At 44.4% G+C, this 26011-nt stretch overlaps 1 protein-coding gene across 1 annotated transcript in view; it reads left to right on the top strand.

Moving 5' to 3' along the window:
* Positions 1 to 19453: 19453 nt before the first annotated feature.
* Positions 19454 to 26011, top strand: part of T265_15128 (hypothetical protein) — a gene marked incomplete at both ends in the record, with an annotated part of 33143 nt that continues 26585 nt past the window's right edge. The window contains 2 exons of the mRNA XM_009176709.1: positions 19454 to 19772; positions 21375 to 21538. Of these exons, the coding sequence (XP_009174973.1) occupies positions 19454 to 19772; positions 21375 to 21538 (483 nt within the window). The remainder of the gene's footprint in view (positions 19773 to 21374; positions 21539 to 26011) is intronic.

Raw genomic sequence — 26011 nt, 5'->3', positions numbered from 1 at the left:
CCTTCGGGTGCGATGGTATCTAGGGTATCACAGCTGACCGATTTTTTGTTACCACTTTCTAATTAAACTCAGTTAACTATAATATTTGTATGGATTAACACATCCAAAGCAATTTAATGGCACAGGGGCCTGCTCCGGGACAACGTCAATAGTCACAACAATAAAAAAACAACTTTCGAGGCCCAGCTGCCCTGCCACCTGAAGGAGCCACGATGGTTGAGGTAATGCCACGTTGCCAAAGCCTAGGCAGGAACAGTCGAGATGCTGAGACTGGGTTCGAACCACGAACCTTCCGGTATGTGAGTTGGTGCCTTAATCACTGAGCTATCTCGGGCTCAACAATCACATGATCTGTGTATTGGGAGGCAGCAAAAAACTTACTCGAGGACGTGCATGTTGGAGTGTCGGTGTTTCTGAGCTGGATGTGTTGTCAAGTCTGAACGAGGCGGTTGCAATGTGCTCGGTTAGAGAAGGTTTTTGGTAGACTTCTATTGGATTGCGTTGCTTTAAGTATTCATTGGCGTTGAATACGGTGAGAAATTCATATGGGACGAAGTGAGGCTGTGCGCGAACGTTGAGTTAAAATGTTCGCAGCCATCGGCGGTGTTTTGGTCTCCAAGTCAGCGAGAATCAGCATACGTGCCAGAGTACTTGGGTCCAACAAGCTGTAAAATGCTTGAATATGTTTCACTTACAGAAGAGAAGTCATTCTACATGGAGATGATTCGTAGATAGACATGGCAGTAGTTGTTTAGTTCGAGAAAGTTCGAGTGAAAGGCGTAGAAGAGTGTCGAGAAAGTTCGAGTGAAAGGCGAAATGTAGAAGAGTGTGTTTCGGGGGCTGTATTGTATTCTCTTTAATGGTAACACACCGCGAGCTTAACACCACTTCCTAACGGCGAGATGGAAATCGTGGAGGGCTATAAGCTGTCCATCACAATCGCATCTTATCGTCTCACGTGGACATAGTGTACAGAAATGAAGTGTCACAAAGTGACATCCGTCTTTCACATTTCATTGCAACAAAATCGGACAGGTGGGTGGTGTTTCGTGTTCGGCAGAACAAAAATCGAGGGCTTCGTCATTTTGGTGGTATGGGAGAAGTAATTGTTGTCCCGAAGATGTTAGAATTCTCATCCATAGTTTTCTGCATTCATAGTTCACCTTAAACGTGACAATCCCGAGTGACCGGTGTGCCATGTTGTCATGATCATGTAGGTGCAGTGTAGCTTCATTAAGTGCGGTGAACTCTCTTTGGTACATCAAAGTTGTGTCTGAAATGCTTTGAGATTAGCAAGCGCTTATTAGTCTTAGTCCATGCTTTATCAGATTCGATGCACAGAACGTTCTGTTGTGATGGATCTTTGGGTTCGTAATTCCAGTCTGGTTTATCATCTTGAGCACATTGGCACTCATTGGTTGTTGTCTGGTTTACTCCCCGAAGGTTCGAAGCGCTGATTATTCTTCAACGTGCAGCGTTTTACTGGTTTTCGATCTACATGAATTGATTGCATTCCTCCGTCCTCAACGGTGGACTGTCTGGATGGATAGGAAAACACGGCTTTTCCGGGTTCTTGTAGTGTAGGATGATGGAACGCAGGAAGATAAAAAACGAGGCAGCCAAACACGTGTCCCTTACATCAATCCGTGTTTCTGCAACACGATATTTGGCTGGTAGGAGTATGTCAAGGATAGTTGACGAGCGACAGGTACACCTTCGAAATAGAGCTTTGTTCTTAACTCCATTCATTATCTCAATGTGTTTCCCATCCATCAGAGCTGGTACAACTCAGTGATTAGGGCGTGAACTTATTGGAAGGTCCGTAGTTCGGACCCAACCCTTGCATCCCGGTTGCTCCCGTATGGGCTTGGGCAACCTGACAGAATCGTATTTCTTCGCGTGGCATAGTAGCTAGGTACCGAAAGGTTGTTATAGCTGAACGATCATCATTATTTATTTTACCCACCAGTTAGTCGCAGTCAGCAGTCAGGGTGGTCACGTAATTTTATCACAGCCGTTTTTGCATTTTTCTTTCCAACCGATGTATCCCAATGTTTAAAAGTAAAAAAACGCGGACAGGTGTGCTTTTGCCACATTTATTTATCCGCGCAGCCTCGGTGATCTAGGACCATCGGTTCGGAGGTTATGTTTGAAAATTAGGGCGGTCATTTATGGTGGTGTTATCAGTCGATCCGCCCGTCTAAAATTCGGTTCTCTTGAACTCCAAACGCGGACAGGTGTGCTTTTGCCACATTTATTTATCCGCGCAGCCTCGGTGATCTAGGACCATCGGTTCGGAGGTTATGTTTGAAAATTAGGGCGGTCATTTATGGTGGTGTTATCAGTCGATCCGCCCGTCTAAAATTCGGTTCTCCTTGAACTCCTCGATAACGTTGTGCTGAGACTGTAATATATTTCAGTGAATGCTACTGTGCGCCATCCTTTAGTCCAATCATGGACCAAGCCAAGTCTGCCCAGTCAATGCGAGTCCGCCGGTCTGCCGAGATTAATGCCATCAACTGTTTAAACTGATAGCCAAACAAAAAAAATTTGGTCAGCTGTGTGGGGTATTTTTTGTAGTGCTATCTTTGTGGGAGCAAGCTGGACGAAGGCATGGTGCAATATGGAAAAGTCTGTGCCCAGGAAAGTCCATTACCGACAAGCATCTTTTTGAGGGATGGGCCGTCGCATTGGATGAAGTCTGAGACTGACAGTTATAGACATCCTATCTTCCCTCGCCTCACGCCCATCTGAAGGGTCCGATTCAGGACGAACAGCTTCTTGTGATGGAGATTTCCAGATCCAGCCGCATGTTTGCGAAATCCGTGTATAAAGGCTGTCTTGGATCTTGAGTAGTTTAATCGAACCATGTACCCTATGTCGTTCGAAAATTTTCTTCTGTTTATAAGCAAAATCGACCAAGTCCGTGTGCGTTATTGAAGTGTCGTAGAACCAACCGATTATTTAACAAAAACCGACAATTCAAGGTAGTATTGGTATTTTCTCACTCAAAAAGCCAGTCCTAGGTTAAATACGAGCCAGCGTCTTCTAGTCGAAACGCGATATTCACATCCCTAAACTAATGGTCGTTGTCACTTCTGTGCAAGTGTTACGACCGGGAAGTAAACTCGCAAACCTCATTAGTTTTAGTCGAGAACGTTAATACACCCGTCAGTAACATGTGTTTTGTGCTGTACTATGTTTTGTCTGTGTGCCCGGAAAGCCTGTTTCGAGCATCCGGCAGGCATTACCTTACGAGCGGTTACGGTTCGGCGATCACGCTGCCTATGGATTCAAGCGTAAATAATTAGTATATGCAATGCTCTGTCTTCATCCACTGATACGGAACACTACATGGATATCCTTTCAGTCATCTCTGGAGGGCGCTGAGAGCATATCTAGTGGCTGCTTCTAACCTGCTATAAGACTGAGCAGTCCAGGGATCCACTCTTGAACTGTCGTTTATTGTTGTTCTTTGTAGCGGTTGAGTTCTTCCTCTCATATCAACTCCCTTAAGGTAAGGCGATTACGTAGCAAGGAGACTCGAGCTTGTTTTTTGCTCATTTGCGGTGGCATCTTTCTGTTCGGGTAGCATCGATATTTTGCGTTTATGGTTGATTGTGCTGGAAAACTACTTAATAATCCAGTCGTTTACACGTGAGACTGTTATCGGTCCGTTTGGTCTTTCGTTACACAAATCACTAAGCCCTTCTTTACTGAAGTAAATATTGTAGTAGTGTAGTATACCTAGTATGGTACAGTGAGGAGCAATTATTCCTCCCCTCACTTTATTCTACGGGGTCATTATCTAACCAGTTCCGTGAAAAATCACATTTACGCGTCTACTTCGACGCCACTGCTCGATCGAATTTGCTTCTTTTGACTGTCAGTTTTTCCTTCAAATATCCTGTGATCGACTTGGATGAACCAGCTTTCAGCCACTTACGGCGCACCACACGACTTGTCTGGTCTTGCTTGCTATCCCTTAGTATTCGTGTTCACATGTTCTGTAGCTTCGGGTAATTCTTATTTGAAATGTTTCTTTTACCATTCATCTGGCTCATTTAATAAACAATGCTTTGGTTTCTCCGCATTCTCTTCGGTTCACAACTGAGTGACAGCTTGTACACGACCAGCGATCATGTATCAATTTCGAAAACAAGTAGTAGACTACCGGAGAAAGCAACTTCCAGTTCAACGCTGCGTCTAGTTTTCCCCTTCCGATCGCCAAACGCTGACCGGATTAAACCAATGCTACTCGAAAAACTCACGTGGGGACGTCTATCCAAAGATAGAATCATTGTTGACTGCTAGTATTTTGGTTACTAGTTTCGAATTGTGGTATATGGTCATAGATAAAGTAAATGAGATTTATTTAAAGTCGGGAGACCTCTCTCATTGTCAAATTGGATGTCATACCTATCAGTATTTCCTGAATTCGGACAGTGTATTGTTAGCACGATTGAGGATATGCACTGGAGATGGGCTCATGTCAAACGCTCCGTGTTTTGGTGTAGACCTTAGCACAACAATAATCCCTACACTTGACGGGGACTGCACAATTGTGAGTGAACTAAACACAAGTTCAACAAATCCCGCGGCTACCGAGGCCGCAATTCAAGTATCTTACTCTAACTGCCTAACGGGGCTATGCAATACGATTGTTTGACTGCACGGCAGTTGTGTCAGGCTGTTGGTCGCTCCACTACGCAACAAAAATCCGTTGCCTTTTTCGATGTTCTGTTAGCGAAGGTGTACTGTACTGTTACAGTAAAGGTTGGACCAACCTATCCCAGCAATCACTAGAACAGTTGACCCAATTTGTCCCCTTATCCACTGGTCACAAACCGTGCATGGCCAGCAGATGGATGCACCTGTCCTCGTATTAGTGACCGCCACAATAATGCTCTGGTTTTGGCGTTTATTACTCACCAAAGTTTACATGATCGATGTGTATTACGATTCGTACTTAAACTATTGCGATCGAACGCATGCTGGTCTCTTTATTCGGATAAAATGTTTTACACTCCCCAGATCGGTCAATAACCCTAACACAAGCACAGGTCGTTGGTTGTCGGCACACAGGACAGTTTTTTCTCCCACAGACAAACAGGCTTATTTGCATTTAGATGAAATATGAAGAATCTTCTGGATGATAGGTACCGTTGGCCAATCTTCCAGGTGGTCATATGAATAAACCACTCCATGGCTGATTCGAATCCTTATTTCTTTAAACGTACCAGGCTTTCATGTTTCAGGTGCCTTGACGTCGGTAATATACCACGTTTCACGATAACCTCTTGTAGACCACAGTTGATATGGTGTATTAATTCGTGACATCACTCTTCAGATTTCGAAGGTTAAGCTGAACCAGGATTCTTAATTTGTGTGTTGCACTACTCACTGATCCAGTGGCATTCGGTATAGCAATGAGGTGTTCTCGGAACCTAACATCATACCCACCTGGTAGTGGCCATTTGGGCTCTTTTAGGTGGACCTACCCCAATCAGTCTATCTCGGACGACTTCAGCACAAGTCTGCTATTGATCCGTGGTTCTGGTAACCGGACTTGGGTGTGCTAGTCCACATTGCAAGTTTGGACTTGTCGCTGTCACCCGATGCTAACAGCTGACCACAGTACATTTGCTTGTCCAGTCAACCATCCCTCCGCTCTTTGCACGTCTTTCCTTCAGTGATTTGTTCTGACAGTAATTTTTGTTACCCGAGTTTTTGGTGTGAGTTTTTTAGTGATTGCTCTGGTCTACTCTCGCCTAAACTTCCCTAGCATGCAAACTCCCATTTTTTATGCAACTTCAAAGGACATTGCTGACTTTCTCACAAGATTTCGCAGTTCCTACTGTGTAGTTGGAGAGTCGAAACCGTCTGAGTTAGTCGTTAGATTGGACTACAGGTTGACCCAAATCCATGAGAAAAAAATCACTTATTCACACAACAAGGGAAATCACTAGAAGAGTATGCAATTGAGAGTTACCGATAAGGAGAAAATACACTTTGGTAGAAAGAAAAAAAGAATCCCGAGGTGACACACGGGTACTTTGGATAGAAATTGTTGGCTATGCTAATTAGGACTCGTGACAGCAGGGGTCACCCTTTTGAATGTTGTCTGTGATAAAAAAAACATGAAGTGAAATTAGGGAAAAAGCAAAAGGGAGTGTGAATGTGGCTGAATCGATTTATCAGGAAACGAGGTTTTCCTTTCTTGTGGAGGGTGCCTGTGTGAACCAGTCGGAATCGGTTCCTTTCCAGAAGGAGGGTGAATAAAAGAAAGTCCGAAGATTTTGAAGAGCTTCTCTAATGATTTCCGTACGATACCCCTTTCTTCTAGATAATTTTGGATGTAGTAAGTTACTTCCTCTACACCATTCCATCGCCTTGTCTATTCATCCGACCGGTACTATTTTCCCTTGTGTGAGATGGCTCAGTCGTTAGAGCGCAAATTTACTGACCAGAAGGTCCGTGGTTCGAACCCAACCTCTTCCTATTGACCTCCCCTGTCTAGGCTTGTGCGAACTGGCAGTATCCCAACCCTCGTGCTTCTTTCTGGTGGTGTGACAGCTAGACACCGAAAGGGTGCTACAGCCGAACGATTTTTTTAACCATTTTCCTTCAGTTTCCAGTGGGCAAATCATGTCACCTGCGGTTGTTTTAGAGCAAACAGTTGTTGGATCCAGGGTAGGAAATTATTTTAGGAAACCAGCTCATCTTCAACTGGATAGAGTCATCCTTTGAATGAAGCTGAGTCATTGTGATTTCCCCTTCGGAAACGATAGCCATATAACTACTGCCCTGCTTCCTATATTGCCGCCCAGTCATTGACAGTATGAAGAAATCTGGGAATTTTCAACTGAAGGTTTCATCCTGTAGGTGAAGTCAATCTATACCGAGAAACCGCTGTTTCATCATTGTTGGGAATCATCAGCAGTTCGCATCCGGTGAATCTCCAAGTAGATTCTAGTTTACAACCTCCTATTAATTGAAACCTAATTTGTTCGTCCACAATCGGCTCAGTAGTGTGGTTAATTCACAGTCAGACATCCTTCATTCACGGAATTCCTATTGCGTGATCACTGGTTGACTGATTCCTCGAATGACTAGTTATCAGGTGGAATATGAGAATCTCCTTGAAGATTCCTAAAGTGCGCACTGCTGATGATCCCCAATGAGGATAAAGCAACTGTACAGTGCTTCTCAGTTTTTCATCGAAATCTTTTAAGCGTGCTTAAATGCTAACTCCATCTTGTCTGTCGTAAAATGGTCTATTTTCACAGGTTAGCTTCCAACGAGAGTTTCTAGTGCAACCGGCGGAATTCATCTCACCTACACAAACATCCGGTTTTCTTTAACCTCACCTCGATATGTGGTTTCCTTGTGAAAACATACAAATCCAACACCAGAACCGCAACAGCCACAGGTCGTTCGGACAAAAGTGTACACCAACAAAGCCTATCTCAAAGGCAAACAGTCTCTGACGCTTTTTTCCATTTCACTGTTCTCCCATGTCCTACACGTGACGTTTCCGGTATCAGTACATGGACTTAAACAGCATTTCTAAAGCTGTCAAAACAATGCGGAATTTGTCACGTTCACTTGTGCTATGTTAGTTCTACAGAGAAACAAGAGAGGGGCGCATGTTGGGGAGCAGCGTCCTCGAGGTTGTTTACTTCTTAGCTTTTGTGTACCCATGCAACCCATTTGCGTCCAGAAAAGAACTGAAAACCGCTCGAAATAATGTTCAAAGTCATGTGTCCTGTTTCCTGCGAACCAAATTGGTGACGATCAAGAGGATTACAACTTCTTGTTCTCACTGATTTCATACGGAGTTTGGTAACATGCGATCGGTAACAGCACAAATTAGTGGTAGCGAGATGTCAATGAACTTTTGCTTTTCTCCGGGTTCTTTTGCGAAACAGTTGTCCTGAACTTGAAGTTCATGTGCTTTTTCAATCGGACCGACAAATAATGTTAAAATTTCATAGCAAAATTAGTCTTTCTCGTCAACTTCCATAGTTTTGGCGCCGAGTAATATCAAGTAATCATGGACTACCCGGACAGCATGTTCACTCTCCATGAATGCCATATCGGTTACAGACATTTAGCGTGATTGTCAAATCAATCGTCAGGTCACCTTCGTTGAATCAAACCGAATCTTCAAGCCGTGGCACCCTTTCAGTGGATAGTTACCGCGCAACTCGAAATAACCACGAGGGATGAGGTACTTTCAGTTTGGCCGGAACAGTGTTTGGGTTTGAACCCGGACTTTCCTCACTTCTTAGGTGCTGAACCATTTCGAACTCAAAATGATCTTATTGTATGAATAATGCAGTTTTCGGTTCTTTGAGGCGTTTCCATGCATTCACAAAGTGCAATACGAGTTTCATATTGTGTGTTCAGTCCGTTAGGTGATTTCGCTCACCGCAAAACAGGCTTTCTTGGCTGTTGCATCGAATCTGAATTGCTTGATTTCCTGTGTAAAGGTTCAGTAGCATAATTTGTGATCATACCGACGAATTGGAACCGACTGTAACCGGAGTGAACTGTAGTCCTTGTCTGGAATGTTTGTTAGTTTTATTTACCGACCGTCTTCTTTGGTATTTTAAATAAGCTTAAATCGTCTTGACATACTCAGCTTTATTTTAGTTACTCTGTGTTTCAGGCCATCCTCCTCTCTGTAACTACTTGTGGCTTACGTTCCCAACCCTATCAGGGCAAGACAGCATATGGTACTTAAATAACTTGTTACTATATTAATTTCTTTGTTACTCTATTACAGAACTTGTTGCGGTTAGTTTCTGCTAATTCCGTGTTTCCAACTAGTTCGACGCACACTGCAAACAGGGCACTACAGTAACTCTCAGTGGTAGCAATTTGATGTCCATTCTTTCCTTGATATCATCCGAGCAGTATTATTAACGAATGAGGCAGAAAAAATACGTCCTCGAAATTGAGTAACTATGTGCTTTTAAGACAAACAGAAGATAGTCTGGAAAGATGACCATGGCTCATCATTCCTGATTTATATCGCCATTTTTACAACAGAATGCAACACCAGGTCACGCATGCGGCTATTTCGCGTGTCAGACAAGTTTCCGTATGCTGGTGTGGCGTAGGAGGAGTGTGCACACAATGCTGTCTTCTATGTCAAGGATACGATCAGCTGGTCGGAACGGCATTTATCCATTTGTTTTCTTACGTTTGGCTGACGTAACCACCCAGTCGCCTTGATTAATAGGTACGAAAGGCAGTGACCACAGATGAAATATCCCCCTTGTACACAAATGCATCACGCGTTGAAGAAAACGAGCAACGATTTTAGCGCACTGGTGAACCCACGGTATGGTGTGACTTGCGAATTCGTTGCCTAAATCAGTTGTTTCCGTTTTGAGTTTGTTCAGAAATTTTCGTTCATTTGCGGTGAATTTACCAAAATTGTCCCGGAGCTGAGCAGAGCTATACTTTGCGCATAAGTTTTTCTCTTTGAGTCGGTTTTTCCTCTCGTGACTGCGAATTAACTAAGAATCCGGACTGAGGTCCATGTAGTGTGATGTGCATTGTGTGCGTCCCGAGATTCTTCCTGATATTGAGGGACTTAAAACAGTTCCAGTGATTTTATTGATGCAAGCGCGTTATTCTCATGCGACACTTAATGTAGTCCACCGTGAGTACTTCGGGTTCGTGAAAATAAGGGCGGATAGACTTGGGGTTGATGAACTGGGAAAAGAGTGGTCTTACATATAACGGATCAATCACTATCCTAGGACAAAAATTCTGCAGGCGGGGTAATTTTCATCTGGTTTCTGATCACTGTTACATTACTGGACTGTTCGTTCAACGTTGCTTTTCGAAGAGACGTTGTTTCGAATAGATCGATTATTGCCAAATCTCCTCACCCTATCAGTCGGCCGATAGGTGTCCATAAATATAAACTTTCCGAAATTGCCCGGTTCGTCAGACAAAAACAATGTTTCACTCATTCTGGTAAACAAATGGATATCGAATTCTCTTCACGGAACGAACGCTGTAGCTAGATGGTTCAAGTCATATCCAGTTATCGATATTGCTCATCGCAAGATGGTGGTATGGAGCAACTTTGAGTTCTGTGTGATATCAGTTTCGTTGCGTCAGTAAAAACTCACCAACTCAGTCAGTATGCAGCCCAGGCGCACACAATACGATACAGAAGGCAAGCATTGAAGTTTTCCCGTAATCGAGCCTGCTGCCTGGGTGGTATACTCTCTTAGAAGCAAGACGGCGATTGAGTATCACATTGAAACACATTTCACGGATGTCAATGACCACGATGAAACAGTTCTACATGTAAAATTACAAAGTACTGATTGTGACTGGGCCACCATTTTTGGATTTTTCGGAAGTTTTGTTTGTTCTATAAGGAATGAGAGTAACAGATGCCAAACTTTTCATTTTCCAATTAATTTAGTGTTGATGGAGACTAAACGGAATCTGAAGAACATCGTAAATGAGTTTGATGGAAGCTCGGAGACTGCACCTACCCCATGAGCTCCAAGTAGGGCGAAGCTGGCAATGCGATTTTAACTAGTTTCCAGCAACCTTATAACTAACATACCAGTCTAGTGTCACATGTTTGTGGAAACTGGTATCTTCGTCCCCAAACGCACCCGTAAAATCTAAATCTGATCTATTCTAACTAGTCTTGTCTTGCCACACGTTATTTCGTGACCAGGCCACCTGCTGTGCATGCCTTATTTTTCCGAAGGTTGGAATTGTGGTTAGATTTTGGCTTGGAAGGAATGACGGGTCTAGCATACTTGCGACGAACATTTGACCTATCGGATCAGGTGCCATTTTCTTGGGTAAACTGGCTTATCAAGCTGCCCTTCATGACAAGGGCGATTGGAATCCGACTGGTGGATCCACAACTTTGCGTCCAAATGAAGCTTGTGCGACCTCTGAACTTGAACTGGCCTACCAAACATCCGGTCCCACTAGTCCGTTTGATATCAACGTCACTGACCTGATTCCGTGACCCATTGACCTATCCCTCATTCAGCCCCTTTCCTTTGATTTCTATTCCTTTAAAGTGTATGTACCCCCGATCTTAACCTGTTTCACGTGATTTCTGATGCCATATAAATTTGTGATGTATTAGCCAAGAGGAACAAACACAGAAAACGAGCTTTGTTCGCTACCTTCTTCGTTTTCTCATAATTTATCAAAGCCATAATCAGGTATCACCTGCAACTACATTCGGTCGTACGTAGCCTACACTGGTTCCTTGGCAAATCCGAACTTATTGTCAGGTTGTCTGTATGAACGTTACTGATTACGCAAGATCATTCTACGCTAATTATGGAGGACAATTTGTGAACACATCCTATGATATCTGACTGTCGCATGGCTCTCACTGCTGTCCTAATAGATGTCCGAATAAGCTGTGGCAGTTTCAGCTGCCCTTTCACGACAATAACGAACCACACTCGGCGGACTTTTGCTCTGGTTTTCACCAGTTCCGCAATACAGCCATGATGGTCCGAAGGAGCTGCATTCATTCTTTCGCAGTTTTGTTTCCTTCATAATAATTCTCACAAGATCGTTGAAAACTTTTCAACAGCCAACACCGGTTTCGCCCTTCTTGAATCTCATCAAGTAGGCGCAGTCCGCGAGTTTCCATCAACTTTATGTTCTACTTGAACTCAACTATCGTACAAACTGAAACTTGAGGCGGCATTTGTGCAACAGATTCAGTTGAAGAATGTCATAAAAACGAGAGATTTAGTTGAGTCTCCTGGGAAAACCAAATTGATTAGCAAATGAGTGTATTTCTCGAAATGCTTAGAAATGTTTTAAAATTCCGGCTCATATTCACATAACCTTATATTTTTGCCAAACTATGGAACAAGCGTGAATTTTGTGTCTTCGTTCGCGGAGACAGTGTGAACAACCTTGCTTCATATCCACTGTACCTACGCACGCTCTCGTTACAGACTACGTGCCGTTGGAATGTGACAGTACAACGGAGCAAACAGACACTGTGTACACAACGATGCACAACTTTTGGCAACAAAAAAGAAATCCCGGATGTTCGCTTGGCTGCTTAACTTTCGATCAAACTTGTCACATTCTTCAGGAGCTGCTCTTTGTCTCCAGTTGTTTGCAGACCGTTCTTAACTAACCTCGTCACTGATAGAATCGTTTGCGACCTTTCTAAACTGGTGTAGGAATTTTGGCACACTGCTTCTCTACCTAACACGCGGATGTCTTTGGGTTACCCCACGCATAAAGCTAGCTAAAAAGTATCTCTAATACACCAGCGGCTACTTTTCATTGGAGGCGATTCCATCCCTTTTCAAGGTCGCGTGGATAATTGTTTTTTTACTGCTTTTTGCTTCATCACATTTGATGTGATTGTAGCCTTTTTCAATTTCACGTGGGTTAAACTACAGTAGCTCACCTTTAAAAAACAACCTCACATCTGCTGTAGTTCCTCCTAACGAAATGCCTTTAGCGGACTGAAAAATTTGCACTGTACGATATCTTCAACAAGGCTGAGAAACTCCCTGACCTCAGCTAGAAATATCTCTCATGGTGTAGTCACTCTGAACATGAAATATTTTTATCACTATTATCCAAACTACAAGTCTGATTGCAAATAAGATCACACTCAAAACTTGTTTTTGCTAGCAGAAAATGATCTACCGCACCAAGCAGAATGATGATCGAAGTAGAAGCTGCACATAAATATCAATTAAGCCTAGCTGCCATGCCACTCGAGGGCTGGGATACTGCCAGGTTACCCAGGCCTAGACAGGGGAAGTCGAGAGGCAGAGATCGGGTTCGAACCACGGACATTCCGGTCAGTAAATTCGCGCTCTAACCACTTGGTCCATCTCGCCTAATAAGTGAACACCAAATTAAATGAAGGGTTATATAACGAGCCGGGGAAAGATCCGCTCTCGTTGTTCAGAATATCGAGAGTCGGGGTTTTAGTTTGGCGCTTCTCAGCCGTGCACGTAGAGTCTAGAATGAACATGAAGAAAACTCGTGGGTTTGTTGTGTAAATACAGTGATGCATTGCTGAGGTTCATGATATGGAACTTTGCGTTAAGCGTAGGTCCCGAATATCAAAAGGAAGAATTGGGTTCGAAAGTGCTATTCACACAAACAACTGTACATGTTCGTGGCATCAACGGGTGTGCAAGTCTGTTACTGACTGGCACAGCGCACTGTCAAGATCCGCGCAGCAGACAACGGTTAGCGGAGTATTGGTTAGGTAGTGGGTTGTGGTCGCCCCATCCGACGCCAGTCTCGTGATTCCAATTGGTGGTGGGATCCCACGGCGGTCACGATAGAATAAGTTCGACCAGGCAAAGCAGGCAGGGCATAAGCATGCATGGATAATTCAAATTCAGTTCAATTTATCAGCTATAAACCATGTACTAGGGTATATTGGTTCCAGCTGCCACCATTCCGGTCCTTCGAATTGGGAGAGCAGGCAGAAATAGCCAAGTATTGGATGCGTTGGCATGATCGGGTAGTCCGGAAAACTGGGCACTTATGCATGAAAAGTAATAACCATGAATCAGGAGCGCCGCTGACTGCGTTATTGAGCCATGTCTACTAGTGTCATTAGCCACTGGTGTTTTGAGGCCCGCGGTTTCCATCCAGGGAGGTGACAGATGTCGACCCGAATGGGTTCACTGGTTAGTGCTTCCATACTTCATTTTCAGGTCATGGGATGTCGCTTCTACTCAGCACACGGCTAAGCGAAAGTAGATTTGCGAAGAAGACGTCCTCTGACACTCGACGCACATGTCCTAATCAACGTAACCTATATGGTGTGTGCCTCCGACACACCGATAGTCAAAGAATGACAGCCTTCGTAAGCTTTCCGCAAGTGGATGCCACGGTTATTATCCATAAAGCAGTATGGATTGTGCCGCTGCAGTGTAAACTCTGCCCTTGACAGTCAAACTGACTTTACATCTACGCCATAGGTGTCGAAGGTGGGTAAGAGCTGCCGTCGTTTTCCAGCTTCGAGAAGTAATCTCATTTCCAGCCAGTTCACTACAACTCATACGACTGCCCAAGTGAACACATTTATCTACCACGTCAGTCGGCTCATTATCAAGCATGAGGTTTGGGTTGCAACATTTACGCTTCTCAGCCGTGCACGTAGAGTCTAGAATGAACATGAAGAAAACTCGTGGGTTTGTTGTGTAAATACAGTGATGCATTGCTGAGGTTCATGATATGGAACTTTGCGTTAAGCGTAGGTCCCGAATATCAAAAGGAAGAATTGGGTTCGAAAGTGCTATTCACACAAACAACTGTACATGTTCGTGGCATCAACGGGTGTGCAAGTCTGTTACTGACTGGCACAGCGCACTGTCAAGATCCGCGCAGCAGACAACGGTTAGCGGAGTATTGGTTAGGTAGTGGGTTGTGGTCGCCCCATCCGACGCCAGTCTCGTGATTCCAATTGGTGGTGGGATCCCACGGCGGTCACGATAGAATAAGTTCGACCAGGCAAAGCAGGCAGGGCATAAGCATGCATGGATAATTCAAATTCAGTTCAATTTATCAGCTATAAACCATGTACTAGGGTATATTGGTTCCAGCTGCCACCATTCCGGTCCTTCGAATTGGGAGAGCAGGCAGAAATAGCCAAGTATTGGATGCGTTGGCATGATCGGGTAGTCCGGAAAACTGGGCACTTATGCATGAAAAGTAATAACCATGAATCAGGAGCGCCGCTGACTGCGTTATTGAGCCATGTCTACTAGTGTCATTAGCCACTGGTGTTTTGAGGCCCGCGGTTTCCATCCAGGGAGGTGACAGATGTCGACCCGAATGGGTTCACTGGTTAGTGCTTCCATACTTCATTTTCAGGTCATGGGATGTCGCCTCTACTCAGCACACGGCTAAGCGAAAGTAGATTTGCGAAGAAGACGTCCTCTGACACTCGACGCACATGTCCTAATCAACGTAACCTATATGGTGTGTGCCTCCGACACACCGATAGTCAAAGAATGACAGCCTTCGTAAGCTTTCCGCAAGTGGATGCCACGGTTATTATCCATAAAGCAGTATGGATTGTGCCGCTGCAGTGTAAACTCTGCCCTTGACAGTCAAACTGACTTTACATCTACGCCATAGGTGTCGAAGGTGGGTAAGAGCTGCCGTCGTTTTCCAGCTTCGAGAAGTAATCTCATTTCCAGCCAGTTCACTACAACTCATACGACTGCCCAAGTGAACACATTTATCTACCACGTCAGTCGGCTCATTATCAAGCATGAGGTTTGGGTTGCAACATTTAACACTTAGCAGGTGTGAAGCGCATGCCAAACCGTGCAGCAGGATTACTTAGATTTGCACGGTTTGAAAGAGTGGTGCTGTTCAAGAACTTGTCTGAAGGCAAAGATTGTCGATGCGTTCTCGGCCAGGGTGAAACCCAGCTCGATTCCCACAAATATGTCTTTCACAGTGTACCTTAGATGTGACGGATACCAGGATGATGCCAAAATTGTTTCCGCACGACGTTCCTGCACCCTTTTTGAAGATTGGGATGACCTCGAGGAGGTTTAGATGTGACGGATACCAGGATGATGCCAAAATTGTTTCCGCACGACGTTCCTGCACCCTTTTTGAAGATTGGGATGACCGTCGAGGAGGTCTAGTACGCTTATGTCATGCTTTCGTTCCAAATTTGAAGTATGGTCGTCAGACTTTTACTAGGACCTCACCACTTTTGAAGAGTGTGGGGTGCAGACCGTACGGGCCAGATGCCTTATCCCTTTGAAGGAGTGATTTCTCACGTTGGATTTCTGTTGTTGGTGTCGATGTTCTATTCAGTCCCGCGGTTGTGTTGAACGACACCAGCTTTGTTGTCCTTTGAAGTGTTCAACTCATCGCTCAAGACGAACATTTTTTGTGGCTGAATTGTTATTCCGTCTTTTTGCACATTGTTTCGGTGAAACTTGTCTTCTTTTGGCCAATTGGAGTCAGCTGAAGTAGGGCGCGGTTGTCGTGTGGAACGAAATCCTTTTCCATCTCATTTGCCTTCGAAATTAACGAAACTTCTTTGTTATTTCGTAGGTGCTTCATTATCGGTATGTGAGGGAACTGCGTGCGCTATCATAATCGCTACCTGCCGGTATGGCCATTCTGGCAGCAATAAGACCTGCCGATCTCGACTATATCCAGTGTTCATTTAATTGAGTCGGATGGCTTTCTGATCAAACCAGCCCGCTACTTTAAGCTACTGAAATTTGTCGAGGCTGATTTGTTTAGTTGGTCTGGTTTGGCACGCGTGATGCTGACGGAAATCAAGTTGACAACAGAACCTGCACAATGGAGTAACAGCAATCAATAACTAAAGCTCTCCATCGGTAACTGTTAGCTACCTGATCCAACTGAATCCATGACTGTCTTGTGGTTGGTTGGGGGGGATCGAGATGGACCAAGTGGTTAGAGCGCGAATCTACTGACCGGAAGGTCCGTGGTTCGTAATTCTACGCTACTATTTACACAAGGGTAAGCAAATGTGTTCACGTTCGTAGCGTCAACCTGTTCACTGACTAGCAAAGTGCGGTGTCAACGTCCGCACACCAAGCAACGGCGAGCGGAATGATGGCTCAGCAGCGTGGGTTTCGGTCGACCCTTCCGACGACAGTCTCGTGATTCTCATTGGATGTGCGATCACACGGGACCCATGAGTAAACAAGTCAAGGCAAACTTAGCATATGGGACATGAATGCATATGTTAAGTAGGTCAGCAGCGCGCATTCACACACAGACACATGTCAGTGCGCAAGTGTCGGACAGGATGGCCTCTGCGGCAAGGTGAGTGGCGGGTACGAATAAGCAAAACAACTGGAGATCAAAAGTACATAGTCGGGGTAAGCAAATTAACGGAGGAATTACCATAAGGTCAAGTTAGATTTCACAGTGGCCCTCACGTAACTGGTTGAGAGCGTTTGTGCTGGAAGTTCGTACTGGCCAGGAACAGATGACGACCGACACACAACTGAAGCAGTCGCTCCGCATTATTCGTACGCTGAGGATCGACTCCAAATCTGCCATCCAACTGTGCTCTTCTGGACTTCGTCTTTCGAACTGTGCATTCATATCACTCGCCAGGATTACCATATCCGTCCTTCCTGTTGACCGAAACGGTTGCGACAGATATTAAAAAAACTGCCCTCAGTCTCAGAACTGCTGTCTATCGGGGAGTTTGCTGACAAATGAAAACCGTTTACTGCATCGAGCTGCATTGATCTCAATTAAGCCAGACAACCTTACAGCGCAAAGACGACTGCTTACTGGGATCAAGCCCAATATAGCACTTTTAGCTTTGGGGTTGAATGTAAATCCTGCACCATAGATACCATGAGCTATTGCGTAAGAACCAGATATTCGTCCTAGACGGCTTGAGATGCGGGTCTTCAATGTGTGTTTCGGAGGCAACATACATCGACAGAGAGGGAAAGCAACTTGACACAAACTACGGACATTTAAGGCTGCAAGGGACCTCAAATCTTTTGAGGTTACTAAGGGACTATTTTGGTTTACTTTTCTGGGCGATAGTTTAGATACGGGAGAATGACTAAGTGACTGGCAGGTGGGTCGATCGCACTGCATCATCTGATAAATGGAGAGTTGCGATGAGCAAAGAGCTCACAAGCAGGCGTTGCTCTTCGTGCAACTGTGGTCGCCCATAACATGTGGACCGTGGGTAAGTAGGTCAGTAACACGCACATACATGTCAGATACCAGTGTCAGCCTTTGCGTCCAAGTGAATAGCGAGTACGGTGGAGATCGATAGGTACGCGGATGGTGTAAGCAAAAGAAATGATGAATAACCATGATGTCAGGTGAGACTCTATGCATAAATGCAGTGACCCACTGAACGGCGCCTCAAGCTGTCATGGCGCAGTAATCCAAGGTTCACCATAAAATTTCCACGATCACCAAGATATCGCACGTCGTGTTGGTTGCTCCCGATAGGACATTTTCCATACTGTTATACAAAATGTAGGCCTGACATATATCCCTATTTGATTAGGGATGGTTGCATATGCATAACTCTTCTCGCTAAATCTCTCCACTACTGCTCATGAAGCCCAATTCTATCGAGTCCTGCGCATTGACGTTTAGAAATAGCTGGCCAAATCGGTTCCCGGGAAACAAGGAAAACGAATTCAATAATGTGCATTTCAAAGGGCAAAGAATTTAATGAAAGTCAACTATGAACATGAAGATGTGACCTTTTGCATGAATGAAATTTCCCATCTAGCGTTTAAGTATCCTTGCTCAGGAATTTCGCTAGCATCTTAAAGTTCATCCATCTTATGGCTTCACCTTTAACTTAATAAGGCGAACTAAGATGACGCAGTTGGTGCCTCTGCTAATCCCTCGGAAGGTGATTTGAATCCGGAGATTCCTCGCGAAATTCTACTGCGCAGCTCGAATCGATCTCAGCGGGAACCACTGCTCATATACAGAAGCCTGATGGAGATCGCCACTCCTGGGTTGGCTAAACCGTGTTTTTCTCGAAAGCGATGAGACTGCAACGTGCAATGAAAGATTCTTTGTTGCAACACAGTCATCATCATGTGTTGCTGTGCTGTTTCGGACTTGTTTCACCTGAGAGCCGTATTCTTGGGGCGAGATGGCCCAAGTGGTTACAGCGCGAATTAACTAACCGTGAGGTCCGTGGTTTGAACCCGACCTCTGCCTCTCGACTTCCCGTGTCTAGGCTTGGGCAACCTGACCGTATCCCAGCCCTCGTGCAACCTTTGCGTGGCATGGCAGTTTGGCACCGGAGGGTGTTGCAGCTGAACGAGAGTCCTTTTCTTCCATGTTCACCAATATCATAGGTAATATCAATGTGAAGAGGGGCCACTTTGACTAAACAGTCAGTAACGGTAGGATTGCTGGAGCTTGTCGTTTGACACGAGATCAAAATTTCTCGGAAACTGGTTGCTGTTTTTTCGCACGCAGGAGATTTACAAGGCGCGATTAGACCTAGTATAAAGCGGCTAGCGAAGGGCACAAGCATATCAGTTGACAAGTTTCCGATAACCTAGCCTAGGAGTTTGGCTTCGTGAACCATACCAGGCACCGTGGGTCGACTACAGGTATTCCCGGCAAACGACTGAGTCAGTTTCATGCGAGCTCCTAAAGGAACCCTTGAGCGCAACACAGAACTCACTCCCTGACTGAGGTGACTGTTTCTGTTGTGCATATTTTTCATTCACTTGTTATATAGTACTGACAATGGTGGCTCGGAACGGCTCGTTGACACCTTCAGCATGTTTCCTTTTCAATTTGAGCGATGGAACCAAGGGAATTTGGTGTTTTTCAAAGGAATCTTTTTCGATTATGGACGGGTGTTAGTTAGCTCCATTCATTCTCTTTCTAGTCCTCACTTTCATCCTCTGATCCAGTTATTTTAATGGCCATCAATGAAGTTATGTTGCTTTTCAACATGATATTCCTACTCATTCAGGATATAATGGATAACTTCCAGCTTGGCGAGGATTTTACCGAATGTATTAAGCTTGGAATCCTTCACAGTCCGACAGGACGTTTCCTAACCGCTGAAGTATTCAACAACGAGATCAACGTATCTGGCACGGCTCTACGTCGCCGCCAAGTTTGGACTATAATCACTGAGCGCGGTCGACCTGATACGGTTTACATACAAAGTCATCTGGGACGTTTCCTATCAGCAGACAAAGATGGCAAAGTTAACGCGGCCTCGAAGATACCAGGTAAGCAAGTCTTGTAAATCACAAGCTCAGTGTGAATGGGTCTCCTAAGATGGTAGCAATCTTTACGAGTGTTGTAGTCCTGTGACCGTGGTTTTTCAATCCCATTCGCTTTTGAAATCGTCCACATTAGTTTACTTGTTTCGCGAATGCCTATTTTAAATTGGACTACAGTAGTACGAACGCTTGACGCAGTGATGGCACTATACACTACGCACTCTGAATAAAAAATGGGGCCAGAGTATGACGTATCAATCTGACAAAATATCGTAGCTGATTTAGACTCCATACAACAATGGCTCTCTACTAACTTATTAAAAAAAAACGTAGATATTGATAGACATCTAAAATCTGTATAATCAGGATTGACCTCTTGGTTATCCATTCTTGCCAACTTGGTCATTAAAGTTTGGTAGACAGTGCCTAGTCAGCAAGCTCACGCAAAAAGTCCACATTAATGTGTTATGATGTTCTTTTTAAAGGAACCAAGTGGAACATCTCGAATCACAATGGCTTTATTCACTTTTCCTTTTGTAACGCCTCGCCATAAGATCGACCTATTGGAGTCTGAATTTCAAACGTGTCTATATGACGAACCATGTTTTGAACCAGGGTCATTTCCTTTGACCGTGATTCTAATGTCTCATGGCTCTTCAGAAGACTACTCCGACATAGGGGCTATACCCCATCCTCTCTGACGGCTGCTCATTTACAATTCTGTGTACGCCAGCCATAAATGACTTGTTTCAAGATAAGCCCACATTTGACGTGCTTCATTTTGAAGCGTATGTCAGCATCTAAGTTTCTCGTATATATCTATTTTCTCCTAAGTGTTTCCACGTTCCCAAAAATGCACTTTACAAAGCAACTTCGGGACGCGTAAGCTCAGCGTAGGGAACATAGATCCACTTTCACATTACCCTCGTTTGGACAGTCGCCCTACTGTCCTGGCGTAACAATTCTGGTGAGTCCACACCAAAAAGAGAAGCACTGGGTTATTAGTTTCGCCCTTATCAGAGCTCATCAGGAGTGCATACCCTTGACCGTGCCGGGGTTTGAACTCCGGGCATCTGACATGCGAGGCGAGCTTGTTACCGCTACTCAACCAGCCCACCTGGCTGCGCCTGAATTTTCGCATCTGAACAGACGCTTGAGCTATGTGATTAGCATGCTCGACTCCTCGAATGACGATCTAGCAACTATCTTGGTTGTGACGATCGACTGACCCGCCTGTCAGTCAGACAGTGCCATGAACTTTACCACCAGTCAGGAGTCTTTGCAACTCGTGTCCGTTTCGGCTTATCATAGGTCCACGCCTGGTCATGAACAAAGTTTGAATCAGCTGATCATGATCTGTCGATTTTGCTTGATTGTGAGCCTTTGTGTGCCGGGTGCTATCATGAACGCCCCGAGTTTGATGTGAAGTGATCAAGAAAATCTTGTGAAATCACGCAGCTCGCATCAGCAGGACGAGCTTAATAAATCAAAATTCAGCTTTCTCTTACAGGAAACATACAACTCAGCTGTATTTTTCAGAACGCCTGTCCACCAAATGATCTCCATCTTACTTACCTTCTTGCTTATGTCTTCGCTTTTGTTCTGAAGGCGTCGATGAACGTTTTCTACTGGAATATTCTCCACAAGCGACTGGCGAGTGGTCGTTCCGATCTGAAGCACATAGTTATTACCTATCCGGATCTGAAAATCAAATAAGTTGCTTCTCCAAGTCCCCGGTTTGGTGGGCAGTTCGATTGGCGGTCCATCCTCAGGTAAGTCTGTAATTCTTATCCATTAGATGTTTTATTTACCACCTTTTGCTTTTCCATTTCAATTACAGCTTCCTTACACTTGTTGTTGTGGCTCGAAAGAGATCAAACTGCGGACGTCTTAGGAAGGGAGCAAGTGCCACAGGCTTCCTATCTTTGAATCGAAATGATTAATCGAGCGAACCCACGTGGAAAACTAACTTAAAACTTGAGCACTTGGGAGCATTCAAGTAGCGTTTTGGTCTTCTTTTCACCACCTTACTGTGGTTTACTAAGGCTATGAAACTTAGACTTGAATGTTAGCTATAAAGACGGATTGGAGTTAGTACTGGGAAGGAACGCGCTGCGCGTTTAATCCTGCTGGTAATTGACTCGATAAATGTGGCAGGATCGGCTGGGTGATTCTTGGGTAACAGCTTTTCACTGTCGTACGCAAAACGATACGATCCTTGATCATACCTACGTGCATGACGAATAGGTATTGGAGCGATTTTTCTGTTTGGTTCATATGGTTAGTTTGTAGGGAAATGTCTCATTTTTAACAGTCGATTGGTTATTCTTTCATTTTCCGATCCTTATAGGGGACCTGTGAGGCAGCAAANAGGGAAATGTCTCATTTTTAATAGTCGATTGGTTATTCTTTCATTTTCCGATTCTTATAGGGGACCTGCTAGGCAGCAAACTTATGGAACTTGACTCTGAATATACCACTTTTAAGGACAAATTTGTTTTTAATCTTGATCCTAAGAATGGTGCTTTCTATCTGCTCTGGAAATCACTTAATGTAACAGGAGATACTGGGCGATTGTCGAAAGAAGGTGCATGATATCTTCCTTCCGTGTACCACTAGGATGAGCGAAATTCATGGCTGCATTACGGGAAAACCTCTGGCGAAAATGTATTCCCGCTGCCACGGAAATCACACTTAAAGTGCATTGCACCTACTGGGAATTTTCCGGTTTTGCACTCGCCCCGGGCGGTGAATAAGACAAACAGACTATATTGTGCATAAAAACGAACTACTAAATGTGCGCTTCTGGCCTGCATGACTATGTGCGCTCTTTTCGCGCACAGTGGTTTCTTGATGCATTCTTACCTAGGAATTAGCTTCCACTGGTTTTGTTTGTGCAATCCATTTATCATTCTCTATCACCAAAAAAAGGATTTGCTTGGTTGGGGCCACGGACGCCACATCCTAATCACCGAATGATTGTATACATTAAGCTGGGCAGGAAACGGATGTTTCGATTAGGCCCAAGGTCATGAGCCTCTTTTTCTCTGCAGTGAAAGCTAGAATACTTGCTCGGTGGTTTTTCAACTTAGCAAGCTAGCTATTCACTCATGAACCGGTTGCGTAGATGGATCGGTTGAGAAAAGTGTTTTACTGTATTCGTTTTCAGCTCCCATGTTTGTAAACTTTCTAATAACATAGGAACACGACCGAACTGCAGAAATTTACCGGGAAGGGACCTTAGTTTCATATTATCTGTATCTGATGTGAATATATGTTGCATATACTATTGGGCCGTTGAGCAGTCTGATCGGCTGGAAACCTGCAAACAGGACGTAACGAGTAAGGCCAAGCGTAAACGTGAATTGGCGAGGGCATGGCATCACATTTGGTGCACACAGAATGAGACGCAAAGATGGGCACGCAACCTACAGCCTACTACATCTCACTCAATAAGAAGAATGAGTGAAGTGTACTCATTTGCATACTAGGATGCCCAACCAAATTCCAGTTGAATGCCTCGTTTATGGTATTGTTCCTCAACTAAATGTTCTGCACCAGGCCACCTGATATTTCAGTTGGCACGATACGCCAGTACCGCAATACAACGTATAGACATAACACACTACTCACAAGTGGACTGTCGGGGAGTCTTCAGCAACCTTATGAGTAGTGTACCACGTTCAAAGAATGTATCGCCTTATCTCGAATATCGTACCAACTGAAACAGGAAGCGGCCTGGTGTACCAAATTAAGAACATAATAAACGAAATATTCAGCTGGGTTCCCTAGTGAGTCTCTCCTCAACATCAAATTGATATGCAAATGCGTGTATTTGTAGGAAACATGACGACCAGGACTACTTCTGCTGGTGGGCGCCAGTTTGGGACTGTCGCTGTATCCGTCCTGCGATAAGTCGGCAAACACGTGTCTAAAATGTCACTAGGTTTCTGTTCTCCCTTAGGTTTCTGCAGAGTTCACTTGAGCTTATCGGTGAACTGTTGCGCCTCTCCATTCGGGTGACGTTAATATGCTGGATTCCGAAGGTTCTTGAGAGGGAAGCATTTGCAAAACTTTTGATTAGGCGAACTGAGAGCCATATTCACTGACTGTCTGTGGGATATCAGATTACGGAAACAAGTGATCTGAACACGTGCTGGGCGTCGTCGTTGAAGTAGCGCTCAAGTGGAGTGTTCTGGTCATTCGGAATAGGCACGTACGATCACAAGATAATTTCTTTCGTCAGTTGTCCCGGGAAAACAAATATGTATCCAGGATCATGGGCTTTGTGAAGCTGGTCAGGAGTTTGGTTCACTGTTAACAGGTGACGTTGAGACATTAACGAAGTGTGAGCTAGTTTTTCCATATCTTGATCCGCAAACGTCCAACTTCTGTAACCATGAGATAGAAATTTTTTCTCAGTTGGTTCCTAGCTGTCTAGCATACAAATGCGTTGGTACCCCACCTTGCAGTATTAAACCATTTCAGGCCGAACCACGTCTCTATGACTGATAGTTGATTCACAGACGCATATCAAGCATCTGGATCTGTGACGTCTTAGCTGTGAAGTCGCCCATCAATCTTGACAATGCACCTGTGTGCCCGAAGTGTGATGTTCTTTCGGATCTTGATTCAAAATTATACACCAATGGCCGGTCTTCGGAGCCTATTTGACGTTTCGGTACCGAATATTGATAGCAAGGGTTTATGTTCACTGTGCAACACAGACTACCAATTATGAAGCATCTTCGATCTGACCACAATTTTTCTTCTCTGCAGTCATTGCACGGGATGTGTTATGACATTTCTTTTGACCAATGATAGAGAACTGACGCAGCAAGACAGGTCCGTTTCGTGAGGCATCGGTGGCAACAATGTTAGATCGCTTAGGGTCATAGACCAGAGCCTAGAACAGTTTGATATTCTGAAGACCAAGCGTTCTTCCGATGAAGGAGTGGTAGGGGTGTTTGGTATTCATACAAAACGAAACTGTGGTAGTAGTTTACTACACCACCTATTTGTGGTATTTTTTTAATAGCCTTGAATTTATATGGGTTCGGGTGGCTTACTTCAGTATCTATTACGGAAGGGAGATACTTCATACACGAAAGCATAAACAAGAACTCTTCAGGACTGATATGTAAAGCAGTTTGCTTGGTTGAATATATTGCTCTTTCAATATTGAGCTGACAACGATTATATCATCTTGGTGTACCATCGCAAATAGTAATCCTGGTGACATCACATCCACCATCACCTGTTGGAATATTGTTGGCGCCCACTTCACCCCAAACGATAACCAATTAGAACAATAGACATGACGGTGTGTCTATTGCGCGTAACCATTTGGAGTATTAGAGGTTCGGTAGCGGTCGCTTAGAGTAAATAAGCTAGACGTGAATTACTATTCGCAAAAATATTAGGAAAGTTCAGTTCTGCGTGGTTATTTTTTGAAACCAAAACAGAGCGCGGAATCCGATTAGTTGATGCGTCGAATAGGGTTAAACAGTACATCCCGTAAGCTTAATTTGTTTGTCCAGTCGATGCCTAACAAATTCACTGGTGTGTACATGGCAAATGCCTGATTTAAATAATCGCTGAAACCGAAGTGACATTTCAACTCAAGGAGGAAAGAAATGGAGTCACCAAATGTATCCTACGCAGTTCCACTTAAAGTTCTTTACACAAGGCAAGCAATGATTGTAATGTCCGATGCTACATCCATCTGAAGTTCAACGGGAGCATTTCCAGTCACCGCTATGTTGTACTTCCGTAGTTCCTGGAACGTTCCACAGTTCGCTCCCATAACGATGTTTAACTGACATCTAACGCGAGGATTCAGTAGTGGTTGCCTACACAGTGATTCTTTTCAACCCTTTCTATCACAATGCGAAATGTTACGAAAGGGACACAGTGAAACGGTGTCATTGTCCACAGTGCCACTAAGCAGTAGTTGGACGTTATGATGGGCGATCACGATTGGTTTAAGTTTTAGCAACGCGCCTTCCATCAATCGCTTCGACCCCATTAAAATGTGGATTGTCCTGCGGCATCTGTGTTATGTTTCAAGTATTGTGCAGTGAGGTCTGAAGGTAGCGTTCTAATTTCCAAGCTGACAGGTTCTGATATCCGCTTCATCTGGAAATGTTAATCCTACCACAGCCGCCAACGGTTTTAAATACACGCCTTTCAGCTGATTCAGCTGAAGGCGTGCGTACTCCTGCTTAGCTTTTCCGACACACCTG

This window comes from Opisthorchis viverrini (assembly GCF_000715545.1).
Source record: "Opisthorchis viverrini unplaced genomic scaffold opera_v5_355, whole genome shotgun sequence".
Lineage (NCBI taxonomy): Eukaryota > Metazoa > Platyhelminthes > Trematoda > Opisthorchiida > Opisthorchiidae > Opisthorchis > Opisthorchis viverrini.
This window is presented reverse-complemented; position numbering and strand designations above follow the sequence as displayed.